This window comes from Ahaetulla prasina, chromosome 2 (assembly GCF_028640845.1).
Source record: "Ahaetulla prasina isolate Xishuangbanna chromosome 2, ASM2864084v1, whole genome shotgun sequence".
Classification (NCBI taxonomy): Eukaryota; Metazoa; Chordata; class Lepidosauria; order Squamata; family Colubridae; genus Ahaetulla; species Ahaetulla prasina.
In genome coordinates, this window is record NC_080540.1 from 126,988,663 (window position 1) to 127,008,328 (window position 19,666).

Consider the following 19,666-nt stretch of genomic DNA (forward strand, 5'->3'; position numbering starts at 1 on the left):
ATTTCAAAAAAAATAATAATACAGAGTATATCTAGCAGATTAAATGCAATAGCATGGAGTGGGGGACAGAAAGGGGATAACTTCAAAAGTTGAAACCAGCTCTGTCTCTTTTGTCCAAATGAAGCACTATTGTACATATTTAAGGAGACTGAGCTTGGATCACAGGGCTCATTTTGTCATATTTATGAAAGCAATTAATCTTGTAGAAGCCTGGGATTAGAGGCTCTTAATTTTCATTCTGGAAAAATTGGCAGAAAGCTGGTTAAAGGTAAAATTGTTTAGCATGTAGAAGATGGTAACTTGTTAAGAACCAGTTTCCTTGTACAAAATTAAATCTTATCGATCTCTGAGAATTCTATTTTACTTTCAAAAGATGTTTTAAAAATCAGATTAAAGACTCCTGAGGGTATTTTTTTGATATCAGTTGTAGATTGCCTGAGGAAGTTTTAATGTAATTAATAACTTGTTACAAAACAAAAGATTTATTAGTTTTGCAGATTCTTTTGTATGTCCAGTGTAACATTTTTTTTCCATGTCATTCTTCCAGTCTGTCATTTTTAAATCCACTTTCAAAGTCACAATCAAGTCAGATAATCCTTGTCCTCTCAGACACAAATAAAATTAGCTTCTGGTTCATTGTTCGAAAATATCCTTCGATATGTCCAATGTTAATATACTGTATTTTGTTTCATTTTGTACAGACAGTCCCTGGGTTAAGAATATCTGGGCAACCCATACTTATGAATGAGCTGCCTATTACTAAAAGTGGCAGACACATTGTCCTTTCTCAAGCCAACGAACCACTGAATCTTCACAATATTTTTATGATCTACTGAAGCTGTGTTTTTAATATACAGCCTGTTTTCAATAGTTCTTTAAAACATTGCACAACTTCAGGCGTTCATTGGCTTGAGGAAGGTGAATGCCAGCCACCATTTTTAGTAATGGGCAACTCACTTGTAAGTAAGAGTTTCAATTTACATACAAATTCAAGTGAATGACAGAGTTAGGAATCAAATCATTCTTAATCTGGGGGGCTGCCTATATTAGCAAATTGAGTAAATTGAAATTAAGTTTAAAAATGTTGCTCAAAGTAACAAGGTATTTTACTGCAAATTTCTGAAAGAGGAAGAAGAGATTGGGTGCAATCCTAAAACATCAGCATTGATAAAATCACCATCAATCAATTGCAAAAGACAGCTTTGCTTGGAATGGCTTATATCCCATAACAATACCTTTCACACTATCAAACAACATCTCTCTATCCCAGGTCTTTGGGAAAGACTCAATACGTGGATTAAAAATGCCAACTCTTGTCTAAACACCTGGCTGACTGTGTGATGGACCCGAATTTATTAAATTTATATGCTGCCCAATTCTCAGTGACTCTTGAGTGATTCACAACAATCAAAGAAATTACAACAAAATCAATAAAAGTTGGCAAGAATGATAAAGTGAGCAGTCTCACTCTCCCTTGCCAAAAGCCTGAATGAAAAAAGAAGTGAATGAGAGATAATTAGGAGAAAAAAAATCAAAACACCAGTAGAATGGGTCTATGGAGAAATCTGTGTAAACCCTATGATTTCATTGTTCTACAGATTATTTGAAGTGGATTATGCTAGGGTATAGTATGCAGCTTTGGGTTGTTGTTGTTTTTTGTAGTCTAGAATTTATAGTTACAAGATTTTACTATTTTTATTGCATATTATTTTTTTGGTCTTTTTATTATTAGTATTCTTTGTTTTAAAACAGTTCAAAATTCAGATAAAATACCAAGAAACAACACAAGACCAAACTATCCTTAGAGTTAAAAAGCAAACAAACAAATGAAAAAGATCTATATATTAAACTTACAGTTACTAATTTACTGAAAATATTATACAATACTATATAATCAGATACAAAATATTATTTAAAATATAAAATGTGTGCCAAAGAAAAACATATTGCTTCATCCTCTGATAGAAAATATTACCTTTTCCAGAATGGATAAGTTGTACATTTCTAAAAGCCAATCTAATATCTAGAATAATGTCATTTTTCCAATTTCTCATTATTATTCTTAGACATCTCACATGCACTATACAGTCATAATTCCTTATGGACAGTCTGATTCCAAAGCTTTGATGAATAATTCAAGATAACATTAACTTCTTTAACATTTAAAGGTTTCCCCATAAAACTACTTATGTGCATTAAAATACTATTTCAGAAAAGTATCATATGTTCAATGAACCCTTAATTTTTTTTTACATCTTCAACAAGAAAGTCGTGTTTTTGAGTATATTCTTTAGGTTGTTCCCATTTACTGTAAATATAATTATTTTTATGAACCAGATTTAATTTCAAATCTGTTGATATTTTAACATTTATAAGAATATGAAGCCTTTGAAGGCCATTTTGGCTCTTTCTAGTTCTTTGGTCCATGTTTCAAATATCACAGTAGTGCCTACTTTAAATATTCTTGATTTGTTAAAAAATAGTTTTTATTAAGCATTTTTCACCTTTAAAAACAGAAAAAAACAGAAAAAAAACACAATAAAAAACAAGACAAACATAACAATGTATAATATTCCATGTCAGCATGTATATTCTGCTTTTGTAATTAGTTCTTCTACTCCTATTTCTTATTTAGGTTTCTATTTTCTAGCCACTTGTACATTTTATTCCGTATTTTGTAGTAGTCCGAATCTTCTCTTTCTTTTATTTCCATAGTCATTTTGTCCATTTCTGCACATTCAAGTATCTTTCTGATCACTTTTTCCTCTGATGGCGTATTAATCTGTTTCCAATCTTCCACGAGGGCAATCCTAGCTGCTGTTAATATGTGTTTTTTCATTCTCCGAATAAGAACAGCTCCCTTTTAAGTTCTATCTTTTGTTGCGTAATTTTTTCCAGCTATCTCTTAATTTTACACCAGTATTTTTTTGTATTGGGGCACATCCACCACATATGGTAGTAAGTTCCTAATTTATGGTTGCATTTCCAACATTCAGGAGATAAATTTGGAAACATTTTGGCCAATCTCGCTGGGGGCAAATACAATCTATAAAACATTTTATAGAGATTTTCTTTATAGGCTACTGCCATCATAAATTTGTAATTTCTTTTCCATAATTTATTCCATTTTTCTAATTCTATATTGTGTCCGAAATTTCTGGCCCGACTAATCATTGTCTCCTTTACTGTCTCTTCTTCCATTTTGTATCTTAAAAGAAAGTTGTAAATTTTAGTAATCATTTTTTTTCCATTTCCTTGTTGTAATTTATCCAATTCCAATTGTTCCACATGAATCCCATATTGTTCCCAGTTTTTTTTAAATCTTGTTTTGATTTGTAAATAGAGCCACTATTCCATATTTATTCCTTGCTGAACTCCTGAACCGATTTTAGAACCAATTATTGCCTCCATCGTTGATTGCCAGATTGGGATTTTCCTGTAATGATTCTTTTTAATTTTTCCCCAGACTTTTAACAGAGCATCTCTTAATATATGCCTCTGGAAGTACGAGTGGAATTTATTCTTTCCCTCCCAGAGGAAGCCATGCCAGCCAAGTTGGAGGTCATGGCCTTCTATCGTTAATATTTGTTTATTTTTTAGTTGAATCCAATCCTTAATCCATGTCAAAGCTGCCACCTGATAATAAAGCTCCCAATCTGGGAGACCAAAACCACCCTTATTTCTACTATCTTGTAGTATAATACGTGGTTTTTTCCCCTGACCAAATAAATTTCGATATCGTTTTATTTAATTGTTCAAAAAAAATTTCTAATTTTATTGGCACTGTTTGAAAGAGAGAGTAATTTAGGTAATATATTCATTTTAATTGTTGAAATTCTGCCAATTAATGGTATTTGTAATTTAGTCGAATTGTCCAAATCTTTTTGTATTTGTTGTACATGGTTATTGTAATTATCTTTTTTTATTGTAATACATATTCCCAAGTATTTAACTTTTTTGGCTCTCGAGATCCTCAATTTCTCCTCTAGTTCTTCATTCTGTCTATTGGTTAGATTTTTAGTCAATATTTTAGTTTTCTCTTTATTTTGAGCCCTGCCACTTTGCCGAATTGGCTTACATCTTGTAGTAATAATTGTCCAGATTCTAAAGGTTCTTCTATAATAAATGCCAAATTGTCCTCAAAGGCCTGGACTTCGTACTCCTGTGTTTTAATTTTTAATCTATTTCCCGGTTATATCTAATCTGTAACATTAGCGTCTCCACTGAGAGAAAGAATAACAGAGGAAATAAGGGACATCCGTGTCTTACTCCTTTAGCTATGTTGAAACCTTCTGTTTGTTCGCCATTTAATATTATTTTTACTCTCTGATTGGAATATATTGCTGATCATTTCAGTAAATTTGTCTCCGAAGTTCTTTGCTATTAATTGATTTATCAGAAAATCCCAATTTAGGTTATCAAAAGTTTTTTGTGCATCTAGGAATATCAGTGCCGCTTGTTTTTCCAGGTGTGCCTCATAGTATTCTATATAATTCATTATAATTTGTATATTGTTTTTTATGTGTCTATTGGGCAAAAATCCATTTTGATCCAGGTATATGAATTTATTTGGTATATTTTTAATTTTTTCTGTCATTATAGCCATGAATATTTTACAATCAGCGTTTAACAGCAAATTAATTATGTTAATTAACAAGCATTAGAACAAGCTAAATATTCTTGATTTTTGATAAAGTTATGTTATGGATTTATCTTCTGAAAGCACCTCTGCCTCTATGACATATTTCTATACAATTGTTTCAAAATGGTAAAGCTCCTGGCCTAGGTGGTTTTTCAGTGGAATGGTACAATCCATTTGCAAATTTGCAAATTTTCTGGCCATGTACAATCTGTCAGCTTTGGAATTATTGTTGTTGATTTGTTGGATGTACCTAAAATATAATGGACTGCAAGAAAAGAACCCAGCTTAAAGATTATCAAAAAAACCCTTCATTTCAACCCTGAGCTACAAATATTCTCCTCTATAGAATGGACTGTGTTTTTTCAGAGCACTCTCTGTGGGCACGTGCACCATTACCCCAGCCCAGCTCCATTGCATTTCTCGCCATCGTTTGTAGGAGGAAAAAAAAAGAGTGAAACAGCATTCTGCCTTCATAGCAGTACATTTGCTTTGCTGCCTCCATGGTCTGCCCCTTGCACAGCACTGTGAAATTTAACATGCTTCACAATGGGGAGATGGGGTCCCATCCTTCTCCTGGAGCCCATAATGACTCAGAGCCACAATGCGACCTTGCGTCAACGTGGGCTCGCTGTTGCCTCCCAGATGTCAGTTGCTTTTCTTGCAGAGCTGCCTATGTTGGAATGCCCCACCTCCCTGCCGTTTCACTGGTCTTTGGCTCTCTGCCAACTAGCTGAGTATGGGCATGCTGCTCCCAGGCTCCTCAGCTTCTGGATGTCAGATTACCACCACCCAGCACCAATTCAGGGGTTCCTTTCCCCCTCCCCCCAGGGAGAGACAGGGAAAGAGAGAGGGAGGGAAAGAGAGATAGAGAGAAACAGAGGGAGGCAGAGAGAGAGAGGGAGGAAGGGAAAGAGAGAGAGAAACAGAGGGAGGCAGAGAGAGAGGGAGGGAGGGAAAGATAGGGCCTCTGGTGGCTCAACAGACTAATCCAGTCTGTTATTAACAGCAGCTGCTTGCAATTACTGCAGGTTCAAGCCCCACCAGGCCCAAGGTTGACTCAGCCTTCCATCCTTTATAAGGTAGGTAAAATGAGGACCCAGATTGTTGGGGGCAATAAGTTGACTTTGTATATAATATACAAATGGATGAAGACTATTGCTTGACATAGTGTAAGCCACCCTGAGTCTCCGGAGAAGGGCGGGATATAAATGCAGATTAAAAAAAAGAGAGAGAGAGAGGGAGGGAGGGAAAAAGAGAGAAGCAGAGATAGAGGAAGGGAAAGAGAGAAATGATATTACAAAGTTTTTTTTATTGTTGCTAAACGTAATATTTCAAAAGCAGAAAAAAATTAGGGGCTTAAAAGTGCATTTATCACATTTTTCTTAGAACAGTTAGCTGAACTCTGTGTTGTTTATCATTATTTTAAGTAGTAAAACCTCATTCTTCAAGTTAAATTGCTGTGTTGGCACTTTGCGATAAATAAGTAGGTTTTGGGGTGCATTTTGGGCACTCGGTCTCTAAAAGGTTCGCCATCACTGCCTTAGGCTGTAACATCACACAGTTATATAGAGGGTTGATTTTGTCATTTCCATATATTAAGTATCTTAGATTTTACATTTCTCAAAATATTTCTAGATATGTGATGTGGAAATAAATACTTTGTATTTTGTATTTTAAAAAATGAATGGGATATACATAGAGAAACTAAAATCCCCTTATGTTTGTGGGGTAAAATTAATATTATTAAAATTAATATTCTTTACTTCATTTATGTCCTTAGAGGTATCATAATATGAATACCAAATAAACATTTTCTTCAAATTGACAGGCTACTTAATTTATTTACAGTAGTAGTAGTCCACCTAGGTTTTCATTAGCTAAATTGAAATTACCATTTAAGGATGGTGGCTTTAATTTATCTGATTTGAAAACTATCATTGGGGTTATATTTTATTAGGACTGCAAATTAAAATTTAGTGAAATATCATTCTCTATTGGGGTTATGTTGGAATTTTATTATTTATTCCCCTTGCAGTCATGGCAAGTTCTTAGAACAACATGTATTAAAAAGTACAATTGTTCCCAGGCTGTGAGAATTTTGGGGGTCATTCTGAGGCATAGATTAGTTTTTGATAATGATACTTATGAATAACTCCTTGGAAAATTTATATTTTAAAAATGGGTGGTAAAATGTTATTGGAAACTGTGGGCAAAATCCAGGATAATGACTTCAAATCAGTAATTGTGTAATCATATTAAGGATTTTTCCCAATTCCAAGTTGAATTTTTCTAGTTCACAACAGTTTTCAACTTAAGCATTTTTTGATGGCTCAGAATAGGCTAGATCAGGGATGTCAAACTCAAAGTTCATTGAGGGCCGCCTCAGGGTTGTTTTTGACCTCGAGGGGCCAGGGTGCATGTGACCAGGGTGGACATGGCCAGCTCGACGTCACTCGTATCAGGGGCACCTGTGGTGGCCCAAGCGCTCTGCCAGCAAAAACAAGTTCCCGAGCTCCGTTTTCTGTTGTGGCGGCCTCCTGCATACCCCTGCCAGAGAAAACGGAGGTTGGGAGAGCCACATGCAGTCCTCCCAAGCTCCCTTTTCGCTGGCAGAAGCATTGCTGGCCAGTCCTTCACTGTTTCCAGGGTGACCCCACGAGCCAGATCTAAGCACCCCATGGGCCGGATCCAGCCCTGGGCCTTGAGTTTGACACCCCTGGGCTAGATGCCTTGGCCATTTCAGAGGTATCTAAGGTTCTTTCTATTACATGGAATCCACGATACGGGTTATGGGCTTATTTCCAGTTTGTAGGCAATTATTTCCAGTTTGGGGACAGACTCTTAAACTGGAGTGGGGAACTTATATTTTCCATAGTAAATTTGAAAGCTAGCACCATGGCTATTTCCTATGCCAAATGGTTGAACCTAAAATTGATATTTTAAGTTTCAGTTCACCAGCTGTTGCACACTTAGACATTTCTTGATCTGCAGGTCTTGGCAGGTGATCAGTTATATGTATCTCTTTGCTATGAAAAGCTTTGTTTGCTTTTTCAACACATTAACTTGCTGTTTGACCACAGGGCACATTCTCTCCCCCACTTTAGTTTGCAAACCTCTGAATATTAGCTATTGAAATGTCAATTATTATCATCTCTTAACATAAGGGGAGTATACTTGAGGTGCTTGTAGAATGTTCTTATATATAGTTATAAACTCTGTTTTGTGCAGTTAGCAACCAACACATTTTCTTATTTTTGCAGAGAGAGCCAGCAGAAGAGGCCTTAAAGAGTAACAGTATGAATCTAGATCAGGCCATGAGTAAGTACTTTTGTAAATGATAACCTGTTGATATGAGTGATGATTGTTCTGTTTCAATGAAATAAATTGCATTATTTTAAAACCATTTTATGTAAGAATCAGGTAGACTGTAAATCTGTACTAATTCAGTGCTTTAGAAGAGCATGTTTATTTTAAATTTCAAGTTTTAAAATTTATTGATACTAAGAAAAGTGTAGTGAAAGCAATATAAATGTAACTTCATGTTGACTTGGATAAAGATTCCTAATTTTCTTGTGACATTTTCATATTTGCTTTACCATTTACAGGTGCTCTGCTGGAAAAGAAGGTGGAAATGGACAAGCGTGGAATGGGAGTAGCTGACTACAATGGAATGGTCACCAAACCCCTTGGCTGCCGCCCACCACCGATCTCCAAAGAGTCTTCCATGGACCGCCCCACCTTCCTTGACAAGGTAGGGGCAGCATTCCCCTAAATAATGGAAGATGACAACAATTGATGAAAGTTTGATTAACAAAGGAGAAAATAGTAGGGATAGGTATTCTCTTTGCTTGTCTCCTGTTGATTAATCTCATTCTCTAAACTTTCTAACTTGCTGTAGTAAGATTACAGGAATCAACAGAATGCCTTAATCAAAAGGGACTTGCATGATTCAGCAAGTTAAAGCAATCAAACAACGTTTTCTTTTCTCCCTGTAATTTAAATCCTAGTCTCCTTTAGAATAGGGAAATAGTCTTTTGGATTTATTCTTCATTTATTTATTTGTCAAATTTGTGTAGCCATTTATCTCATGCGTACAACAGTCGAACAACAAGAAATATAAAAACAAGAAATATAAAAAATATAAAATCCAGATTAAAAATAAATATTATAAAAATATATACAGACCCCCTCAGCAAAAGAAGAATAATCATCTAGCATAATTGAGCATATCTACAGTTCCCTGGGAACCTCAGACCTGATTATATAACCAGGTCTTGGGACATTTCCAAAATGTCAAAAGAGATGGCATCAATCTAATTTCAAGGGGAAGAATGTTCCATGAAAAGGGCACTATTATAGAGATGTCTATCATGTCACTGGGACCCATCATATGTAGGTCCCTAGCTGATGGTATCCACAGTATTCCCCCTTTTCTAGATCTAGTTGGGCAGGCTGATGTGATTGGGAAGAGATGGTCTCTCAAATATCCAATCCTATGCCATGAAAGATTTTAAAGGTTAAAAACAGCATCTTGAATTGGATCCAGAAGCAAACTGGCAACCAGTGCACACAGCACAGAAGTATAACATGTCCTGTTAAGGATGTAGGTAACTACTCACTCCACTGCATTCTGTATCAGCTGAAGCTTCCAACTACTCTTCAATGACAAGGGTATGAGTGATTGTAAGCAGGGCCTGCAACTCTAGGAGCAAGCGCACTAGAACATAAGACAAAGCTGTGCAAAGGCATGTCCACCTAGCCATGACTGCCACCTGCTCATCTAGCAGAAGTCACAAGTCTAGGAGGGTCCCCAGATTGCGAATAGAGTCTGTCTGAGGTAGTACAACCCTATCAAGTTTCAAAGATAGTATAGTGTGTGTTCTCTAGCTTGCTTTATATAAATTATTTTGATTCTAGTTGGCCTTTGAGTCCTTTTAATAGTATTGGTTTTTAATAGGCAGGTAGTCAATAGGTATATGAATAGAAACATCCATAACCAAATTATTGAATTAAATTTCTCCAGTATGTGACCAAATTGGTATTTCACATTGCTCTTATCAGAATAGAATAGAATAGAATAGAATAGAATAGAATAGAATAGAATAGAATAGAATAGAATAGAATAGAATTCTTTATTGTCCAAGTGTGATTGGACACACAAGGAATTTGTCTTGGTGCATATGCTCTCAGTGTACATAAAAGAAAAGATACGTTCATCAAGAATTCTAAGGTACAAGACTTAATGATAGTCATAGGATACAAATAAGCAATTAGGAAACAATATCAATATAAATCATAAGGATACAAGCAACAAAGTTACAATCATACAGTCATAAGTGGAAGGTGATGGGTGATGGGAACGATGAGAAGATTAATAGTAGTCCAGATTTAGTAAATAGTTTGACAGTGTTGAGGGAATTATTTGTTTAGCAGAATGATGGTGTTCAGGAAGAAACTGTTCTTGTGTCTAGTTGTTCTGATGTGCAGTGCTTTATAGCGTGGTTTTGAGGGTAGGAGTTGAAACAGTTTATATCCATGATGTGAGGGGTCAGTAAAAGCTGATAAAAACAAAATAAAATAAATTGAATGTGCTAAATTCCAATTCTTTTAGAGTTTTGTGTACTTTTCAAATTAGTTTTTATAGATATTGCTGCCCATATTTAAATTGGCATTTATCAAATAGATTAAGTTTAGAGCCATATGTTAACTTCTTAACAGCATTCCATGATATGCTGGATGTAAGCATTAGTTTTACAAAGTAGAACACTCGTGATATTGAATACTGTTTGTATTTGAGACTCAAGGCAGGATTGCAAAGAGCAGAGGGAAGAAATATTTGAACCTGTTACTGTCATGCAAGCTGCAATTTGTGGAGCATGATGGATATCCTTGCAGAATGTTAAGCATGTTGAGCTGAAAGGCCTTGAGGATATGACTAGAAAATGTCAGGGTCCTCCCTTAGGGCTTTCCAGCATTAAATAAACATCAATTTGATTGATAATAAAGAAACGTTGAGGCTTCTGGGGGGCAGAGTGGAGGGGAGAACCTCTAGCAGGATTTATTTAGAATGTCAGAGATTTTTTATATTTGATTGGTATTGAACATTGTTTTCCCTGCTTCAGGAACATAGAGTATTCCCTGATAATCTGAGTGAATGGTGAGAAGATAATGCAGGTTAACTGTAAAATAATTGTTTTTAGGAAGTTAATGAAGCACATGTATTCTTGAAGCTACTTTTGTTTGCAAAGTACAGAGCAAGCTCAGTACTTCTTTTCCTACCATGCTTCAGGTTTTAAATTGAACGGTATTCCCCTGCTTAAGAGGATATTTAGGCATCAAAAAATTAAATATATATAATGCATTGTAGAGTTCATTGTAATAATTCACCATGAAGTGATGGCATGGGTGGCCACATGAAAGTACATGTATGCAAAGGTCCTTATAGTCATAGTCTACACTTGGAATTCAAACAAAATACAGGAATCCAGGAAGATCCCGAGCTGGAGACCAGCTCTGTCTGTGCAAGCATCTGTGCCATCCAGAATCAAAGATAGGCTGTCTCTCAACTCAATAGCTTGTGTGGACTGTAGGTAGTATTTAGCATGCAGTTATGTTTAATGGCAGTAGAATTCCTGTTTTATCATCTTTTTTCCCCCTAATAAACACTTTCCCATGGGAAGATTTCTTACAGTTCATTTCAAAATCTTCATAAATTCTTTTGCAAAATTTTAAACCATCTACAGGAAATATTCTTGTATTTCAAGTCCATCTGGTCCCTTAATTCATTTATAACTTTCCAGAATCAACATACTAGTCACCCTTTTGCTTATTATTTTTAAAAAATTATTTTAAAAGTCCTTAAATTTACATTGAACTTCTTTCCTCAAGGATAGAAGGAAACACAACCAGTGTAATGAAACTTGCCCTTCTGAAGGCTCTTACCATCCAAAAGTCATTAACAAGCAATTTCCTAAGTTCTTGCTTTCTTAAGTATAGAAATCCAATATCCATTTGAAGTCATTGAACTATGGCTTAGGCATAATGACTTACCCCAGCTCCCAGAGCTCTAAAATGTGCAGAACCTGCTTTGTGCATGCAAAGCCCTTTACATCACACTGCTAGGCTGGAGTTGGGGCAAGGCTTCATGCTGCATTGAAGCTCAGGGGTTCTTACAAACCCAGAGCCGCATCACACCAGCTGTCCAACCTAGTCCTAGCCTTAGTCGCCCTTGCCACCCTGTATTCCAAGGCCCCTGCCGCTCTGCACTCTGTTGCCCCAGCTGACTTTCACCATCTTCCTGCTCCCACTTGCTGATGAAGCATGCATGGCCTGGCCCTTCAAGAACCAGCTGCTAACCTCATTAGGCCATCTTCTCCGAGTCTTGTGAGGAGACCTCTGAGCATAACCTGAAGAAAAGATTTGTGTAGCCAGTAGCTGCCTTGTGGAGGGCCATGCTAGCCATGCTTATCAGATTTCGGAACAGGAAAATAATGGAAGTCAGCTAGCATAGCAGGGGCCGCAAAGTGCTTGGGGGAAAAAGGAACATAGATGGTGTGGTGATAGGTGGGTGGCAGGAGTTAAAGTACCCGTGTGGTCGTAAGTGTGGGAAGGCTGCCAAGGCACTGAATTTTGGGGACTCGTATGTCCCTTCATTCAGCCCCACCATAACTTTAAATAGTTACAGAACAGTTAATGATCATAGTCTTGGACAACCTATATGTGTCAGAAGAAAAGGAGAGGAAGGAGAAAGCACTTGTATCCAAAATTTGCTCTTATTCATCTATTTATTATTATTGCTGAATTCTTGCTTTTGGAACAGATGCAAATATTTTAAAGTCCTTTCTATCATTTACTCTTCTCCTTGAAAATGGTTTCTTTAAGGCAAATCATAGCTTAAATCAAACTGGTAAACTGTGATTTGTACTATCTCTACAAAGCAAAGTGGAAACCAGTTGCTGCTTTTAACTTTAAGCTGTGCAAGTAGTTCCTATAGAAGAGAATATTTGTAGCTCCAGGTTGAACTGTGGAGTCCTTTGTGTGCGCAGAGCTTGGTTGTTTGCTTATTACCTGATTAGGTAACATCATCAATGCTAGTCATTGTGGGGTTTGCTACCTGTTTATATACAGTAACTTACCCTGCTGTTGTTGATGGGGATGTGGTTTTCTCTTCAGTAGTCCCTTGATTAGGGTACTGTTTTCTGCTTGATTGTTATCTGGTATTGATCCCTGCTCATCTGAATGTTGGTTGTTGAAGAAGATGTGTTTTGGTTTTTTGGTTTTCCTTCTTAGATTTTTTATTTTCTTTTTTGAATGATGTGTAAGTGTAGTTTATCACAGTCTGTCTATTTGTGGCTGATTTGTCTAAATGCCAAGCTTCCAGTATTCCCTGGCTTTTCTGAATTTAACTTGGTCTTGGATGCTTAGCGTTTCCCAGTTGAAACAGTGGTTAAATCTGTCTATTGGTTGTGAGATTAAGGAATTTTCATAGTGTCTTCTGACTGCTAGTTGGTTTTATGAACATGTTCTGCTAATCTTCTGCCTGTCTGTCCTACATAATAGTTGTTATAGTCTCTATATTGTATGTTGGAGATGATTTTTACTTTTTCTCCCCTCCACCCTGTCTGGAGGACAAAGAAACCTCCATAGTAAGTAGGCAGTTAATGAGATTTTATTGGTTGTTCCTTGAAGGATCAGAATTATTATGTGTATCACTGGAACTGAAATAAAAGTATCTGTTTCTTCAGCTTCTTAAGAAATCTGTCATTGTTAGAAACATAATTATATCCTGGTTTTTGTTGAGACAAGCTGTGGAGATAGTTACCTAGAGAATTATGTACCATTATTAAGCCTAAATATTTATGCTCAGTCCTTTTACCTGAACAGTCAGATCTATATAATTGTGTTTGTGCTTTAGACTCCAATTGACAATTTATCCAAGAATCCTATGTAGTATTTAGATTAAGGCACCCTGCTTTGAGATGAATTGTCATAGCAATCTCCTTGTCTTCTTTCCCATTTCTTAAACTACTAACTGATTTTTTTTTAAAAAAAAACTTTACTGTTTTGCAATGCTTTCAGCACTATGCTAACATGTTGTTTTTAAAGTCTTGCTTATTCACACAATGAACAGGAGATTGTATAGCATGCTAATAGAATGTATTTTTCTAACAGTTTTTTTGCAGGTTAGAATTTACCTAAACTACAGATGATTATGCATATTGCCAGAGGCTAAAAAACAGATCACTGAAGTTTTGGCAGTCTTAATGTCACAAAAGTGACTATGTTCCAAAATAGTAATGATGCAAAAATGCAGTGTTAGTTTTCTTCAGAATTAGTATATGTGTTTGGGATACTTTAAAAAAAATAATAGAAAAGAAAATAATTTGATATGAAAGTAGAAATTAAAAATAGAAATAGTAATGATTTTTTCCGCGGGAGGACATGCAGTTGTTCCAAATGAGGCACGTAATGCTTGCAATGTAATTCCTGCCTTAAAAATGTTTCAACAAGAGTTTATTGCTTTTTATATTTGAGAATGATTATATATTTATTATTATGCATTTAAAAATTTCAAAGCAAAAAGTAAAGACAAACAGCATCTTAATTCTGTTTCTCTTTTTCTTCTTCCTTCCACTCCATACTTTTCATTATGTATTCCTCATGCCTTTTTAAACAATATTTTGATCTTTTATTCATCCATGTTCCACTTATATTTCCATGGGAAACTGTTTTGTGCACTGTCTGTACCTGGACACTGCACACAGCTCACCCTTTCTTTTTTCAATCAGGATGGCGGCCTAGTGGAAGAGCCCACTACTTCACCATTTTTGCCTTCACCAAGCCTGAAGCTCCCCCTTTCAAACAGTGCACTCCCTAATCAGACCCTGGGTGGGATTGCCTCAGGGCTGGGCATGCAAAACTTGAATTCTTCTAGACAGGTAAGGTACCTTTTCAGTGACAACTGTGTGAAAGTCGGTTGCTGTCTTAGTAAAAGGAATATGTGTTTTCCCCTATTTCAATATCCTTTTTTCAAATGTAAGTAGTAAATGAGTCTAAATCAAAATGTAATTTGGCATCTAGACCTTCTTCAAAGGGAAGTCATTACTACAGGAGATAAACAAAGGTCTTTTAGCTAAATATTATGCCTTTGCTTTTCTGCTGCTGCTTCTCTCCACAACTCCTGCTTCTATTTCTTTTCCTCCCTGCTGCTTTTCCACAGCATTCCTGGATAGTGTTACTCTTTTCTGTGACCTTGCGTAACAACAGAAATCACAGTTCTCCCAACTTGTAATCGTCCTCTTCTTAGGTTTCTTCTTTTCTTGTCCTCAAACAATTATCATTTACTGTGTTGAGGTTATTCTGGTCCCCAAGCAAGCTTTCTTGACTGCAGTATTTGGTTACTAGTAGGGATTAAATCAGTTTCTATTTTCAGTTCACCCAGTCAGTAGATTTGTGGCACTGCCAATCCTGAGTGAGAAATCAGTTCTTAGCACCAGAGAAATTGAATATTTCCATTCATGTTATTATTTATGGGGTCTTCAGCTTTGTTAGGCAAGTGAGTACCTTTGGAATTTTGGGAATGCATTATATCTTTCCCAAGAACTGAAAATAAGGCCGAGCTGAGGATTGATACCCAAAACTTCAACTCTTTTGAATGTAAGTCCTTCCCTAATTTTGAGGTCTAAAAAAACAGAAAAAACATTCAGGATCCTCCTACAAGGAAGAGATGAAGTTGAACTCCCAATGTCAATTACATATACTTCCCTGCAAAACAAATACCACTTTTTCAGAATGCAGACTGTTGATTTTAAAGAGGGACACATACATGAGCACATGTGAACACATGTATTCTCAGTCTTCCCCATTCATTTTCCACTGCACCACCTCCATCCCTACAGGATGATCTCTGCAAAGTCCATCTCCTCCTACTGCCTACTTTTTGCCTGCATATCTACCAGTGTTGTTTTTTTTTAGTGTCCCAGTAGCTGTTTTGCTCTGCAGCATGCCTGTTTCCTATTTACTTATTTGCTTTTTGTTCAATTTGAAAAACATTTTAAGACTATTTGAGGGGGGGGAAGCAAGACCCTAGCATTATGGCCAGTAAGGATCTGCAGGTACTACGATGCCCGTAGGCACTACACTGGGATCCCCTTGCTTACTGCATTATGCCAGTTTGCATACTGATTCTTGTGCATTTAATAATTGCTAATTTATCAAATTTAGTCAGTCAAAAACTACATAGTACATCTAGAGCAGGGTTAGGCAATCTTTGAACCTACCATGTAGTTTAGTTACAACTCAGTAAGCCATCATGTAAGGCATCAAGTTGCCTTAGTGCTCCAAGATGATTGTAGTGATAAAGCTATAACTTTTTTATTTTCATACACACTATCCTGGGCTGAATTATTTCCAGGCCCAATCTGTTCATTTAAAAACCCTAAAAGTATGGGAAAGCCTTTTTAAGAAAAGGAAACATGTTAAGGACTTTCCTTATGTTTTTATCGTTGTTTACTAACCTCCTACCCAAAAAATGTTATGGGTGGGTACCCACAAGTATATAAATAAAGGCAATTTACAGAATATTGAAATAGTACAAGATAAGACTGAAATGTAACATAGAAAGAAAACAACACTAACTTAGGTATCTTTTGCTAATCTTAAATATGAGACAGTTAAGAAAAAATATATACAAGGAAGATGCCTCAGAGCATGTTCAGCTTAAGTTTCTATGTGGACCAAGTGACTGACTCTTTTGCACAGACTTAGGGCTAGCAAGGGAAGAATTTAGCCATCTATTTTAAAATACCTTGAAAAAAAAGAAAGAAAACCTGAAAATCTGTCTCATCATTGCCAGTGTGACGGATAGAGCCTCTTCTGTTGTAGTACAGGTTTCTAAAGAACACTTAGTTGATTCTATCCGCAGTAGCTTATATGAAGACTGCCTTTATTTTTATGAGTCCTTTTATACTGTGTGTTACAATGTGAAACGTAACACTGACTTCTCGTTCCATTTGATCTGTGTCTATTGTATATTGTAGACTTGCATTCTAACTTTGTTAAGCATTCTGTATTCTGAAAGAAGAGCAAGATAAAAATCTTTAGATAAGAAGAATCATAAGAGGAATCATTCTGAAACATTTCCACAATAGAATCATAAAATCATTGCCATCATAGTAAGAAATCGTTTTGAAACCTTTATTACTTTGGGTGATAATAAAGGAAATATGGTACCCTAGTACCATTTCCACACATTCATTGAAACTGTTATACTAAAACTAAAAACAAACAAAAGTTCTTAGAAGGAAATAACTCCATCTATCTATCTATCTATCCACCTATCTATAGAATGTGGAAAACATTGGCTTCTTTGTTTATTTATTGTATTCCTTTAATTTACAAAAGAGAGGAACAAAAGAAACATAGAAAACAAAACCCACAATTATCCACACAAATGCAAAAAAACAACAACAACAAACCCATATTATATTACATATAAAGAGCAGTTAATCGCACGTTTTAAACACATTAAACCTTGAGCAAACAGTAATTTTGATTGGTTTTCCATTATATTGATCGAGAGATTGTTTAAAGCACACAGGTATTAGTAATCCAAGTTTGTAAACATGGGGTGATCAATGTCTTTTCTCCATTGAAAAGTACATTTTATTTTTAAAAAACATAATTCATTTAAAAGTATCCTCTTCGGAGTAGAATAAATAAGACAAGAATCTTTTTTTGTGGTTAAAATCATTAAAAAAATCCCCAGATTTAATATTCTTTTAACAACTTTACCTTCTAATATATTAATCAAAATATTCCAACTTTATATATCTGAATTTTTCCATATATCTCAGATCTATTTCAGTAATCATTTTACTTGTTTATAAAAATATTATAGATTTAGAATAATTCAAAATACACTGCTAATTCAATAATTCTAAATACTACCAATATACCTGAACCAAACTGAATTCAAGAACTGTGTAATTGAAAATGATCATATATAACAATATACCAATTCACAATTTTAGGTAGTCCAGATTCCTCTCGCAATAACACAAACGGTTAAAAAACTTGATTGGTAACAAGCTGATCCATATACATACATATACATGTACACATACCTGTCCGACATTGCCATTTGAGGTAAGCAACATTTCCTGAAATATCCATTAGAATGCCTGAATGGAGCAAATTGACTAAATTCGGTCAAGGCTATCAGCTGTCTACTGCCAGCTCAGCAAGTTGCTTTCCTGTTTTCTCAAATGAGGCAGAAGACTTGTTTACTCAAATTTGGATACACAATAAATCAAGTAGAAAACACCACTGACCAGTAAATTAGACAGGAAAACTTTTGTTTGTACTAATTAGGCAGTAAAGCAGTCAAAGGATACAGAAATTACCATTTAGCTTGGGAGAAATTTGAAATTGTAACTCAGCACAGTACTGTTTCAAACCAGGAATCTTAAGTGTTCTAAACATCACATGTTGCCAACTTCAGATTGCCAACTGGAGTAAAAGAAAAAGCATCTATATAGTTACAGAAGGTGAATACCTATTATTTAAATACTGTTGATACTAAATGAATAGAATACTTGCATATCAAGTAAGAATAAAATAATAAAAAAACTACAGGGCATGTTACAATGCAGTCAATATGTTGGAATGTATTGTAAAGAGTCAAAAGAATATACGTATAGTATATGTACATTGACACCAGCATGTTAAGTATGATTCTATAATTCTGTAAGGCAGACTTAAATATATATGCCTACCTATATATACATATGCATATTTAATCCATTTCTATTAGCAATTCTCCCCATATGGTTGTGCTGTTTTGATCATATTTTATTTATTTATTTATTTATTTATTTATTAAATTTGTATACCGCCCTTCTCCCAAAGGACTCAGGGCGGTTCACAGCCAAGTAAAATAGACAATATATAAATACAGTTAAAATGCAGTTAAAAAACTTATTAAAATTGGCCACAATTAAAATTTAGAGCTAAAACCGCTTAAAACCCATAAATTTAAAACTAACCCAGGCCAGCGAGATGAATAGGTAGGTTTTAAGCTCATGCGAAAGGTCTGGAGGTCCGGAAGTTGGCGAAGTCCTGGGGAGTTCGCTCCAGAGGCGGGAGCCCCACAGAGAAGGCCCTTCCTGGGCGCCGCCAGACGACACTGTCGCTACCGACGGCACCCTGAGGAGTCCCTCTCTGTGAGAGCGCACGGGTCGGTGAGAGGTATTCGGTAGCAGCAGGCGGTCCCGTAAGTAACCCGGCCCTATGCCATGGGCGCTTTAAAGGCGTTCACCAAAACCTTGAAGCGCACCGGAAGGCCACAGGCAGCCAGTGCAGCCTGCGCAGGATAGGTGTCACTTGGGAGCCACGAGGCTCCTCTATCACCAGCGCAGCTGCGTTCTGGACTAACTGTAGCCTCCGGATGCCCCTCAAGGGAGCCCCATGTGAGAGCATTGCAGTAATCCAGGCGAGGCGTCACAAGGGCGTGAGTGACTGTGCACAAGGCATCCCGGTCTAGAAAGGCGCAACTGGCGCACCAGGCGAACCTGGTGGAAAGCTCTCCTGGAGGCGGCCGTCAGGTGTTCATCAAAGACAGCCGTTCATCCAGGAGAACGCCCAAATTGCGCACCCTCTCCATCGGGGCCAATGACTCGCTCCCGACAGTCAGCCGCGGACTCAGCTGACTGTACCGAGATGCCGGCATCCACAGCCACTCTGTCTTGGGGGGATTGAGCTTGAGCCTGTTTCTCCCCATCCAGACCCGTCGGCTTCCAAACACCGGGACAGCACTTGATAGCTTCATTGGGGTGGCCGGTGTGGAAAAGTACAGCTGGGTGTCATCAGCGTACAGCTGGTACCTCACACCGAAACCACTGATGATCTCACCCAGCGGCTTCATATAGATGTTGAACAGAAGGGGCGAGAGAATCGACCCCTGCGGCACCCCACAAGTGAGGCGCCGCGGGGTCAACCTCTGCCCCCCCGTCAACACCGTCTGCG

The 19,666-nt window shown here is 36.7% G+C and overlaps 1 protein-coding gene across 6 annotated transcripts in view; it reads left to right on the forward strand.

Annotated features, from left to right (window-relative positions):
* The window catches only part of TNRC6C (trinucleotide repeat containing adaptor 6C), a 146,492-nt gene that overhangs the window by 100,216 nt on the left and 26,610 nt on the right, over positions 1 to 19,666 (forward strand). For 5 of the 6 annotated variants that reach the window (XM_058166277.1, XM_058166276.1, XM_058166278.1 and 2 more), the window contains 3 exons: positions 7,903 to 7,960; positions 8,248 to 8,393; positions 14,431 to 14,580. In XM_058166277.1, the coding sequence (XP_058022260.1) occupies positions 7,903 to 7,960; positions 8,248 to 8,393; positions 14,431 to 14,580 (354 nt within the window). The remainder of the gene's footprint in view (positions 1 to 7,902; positions 7,961 to 8,247; positions 8,394 to 14,430; positions 14,581 to 19,666) is intronic. The other variant, XM_058166281.1, reaches the window with a different exon arrangement.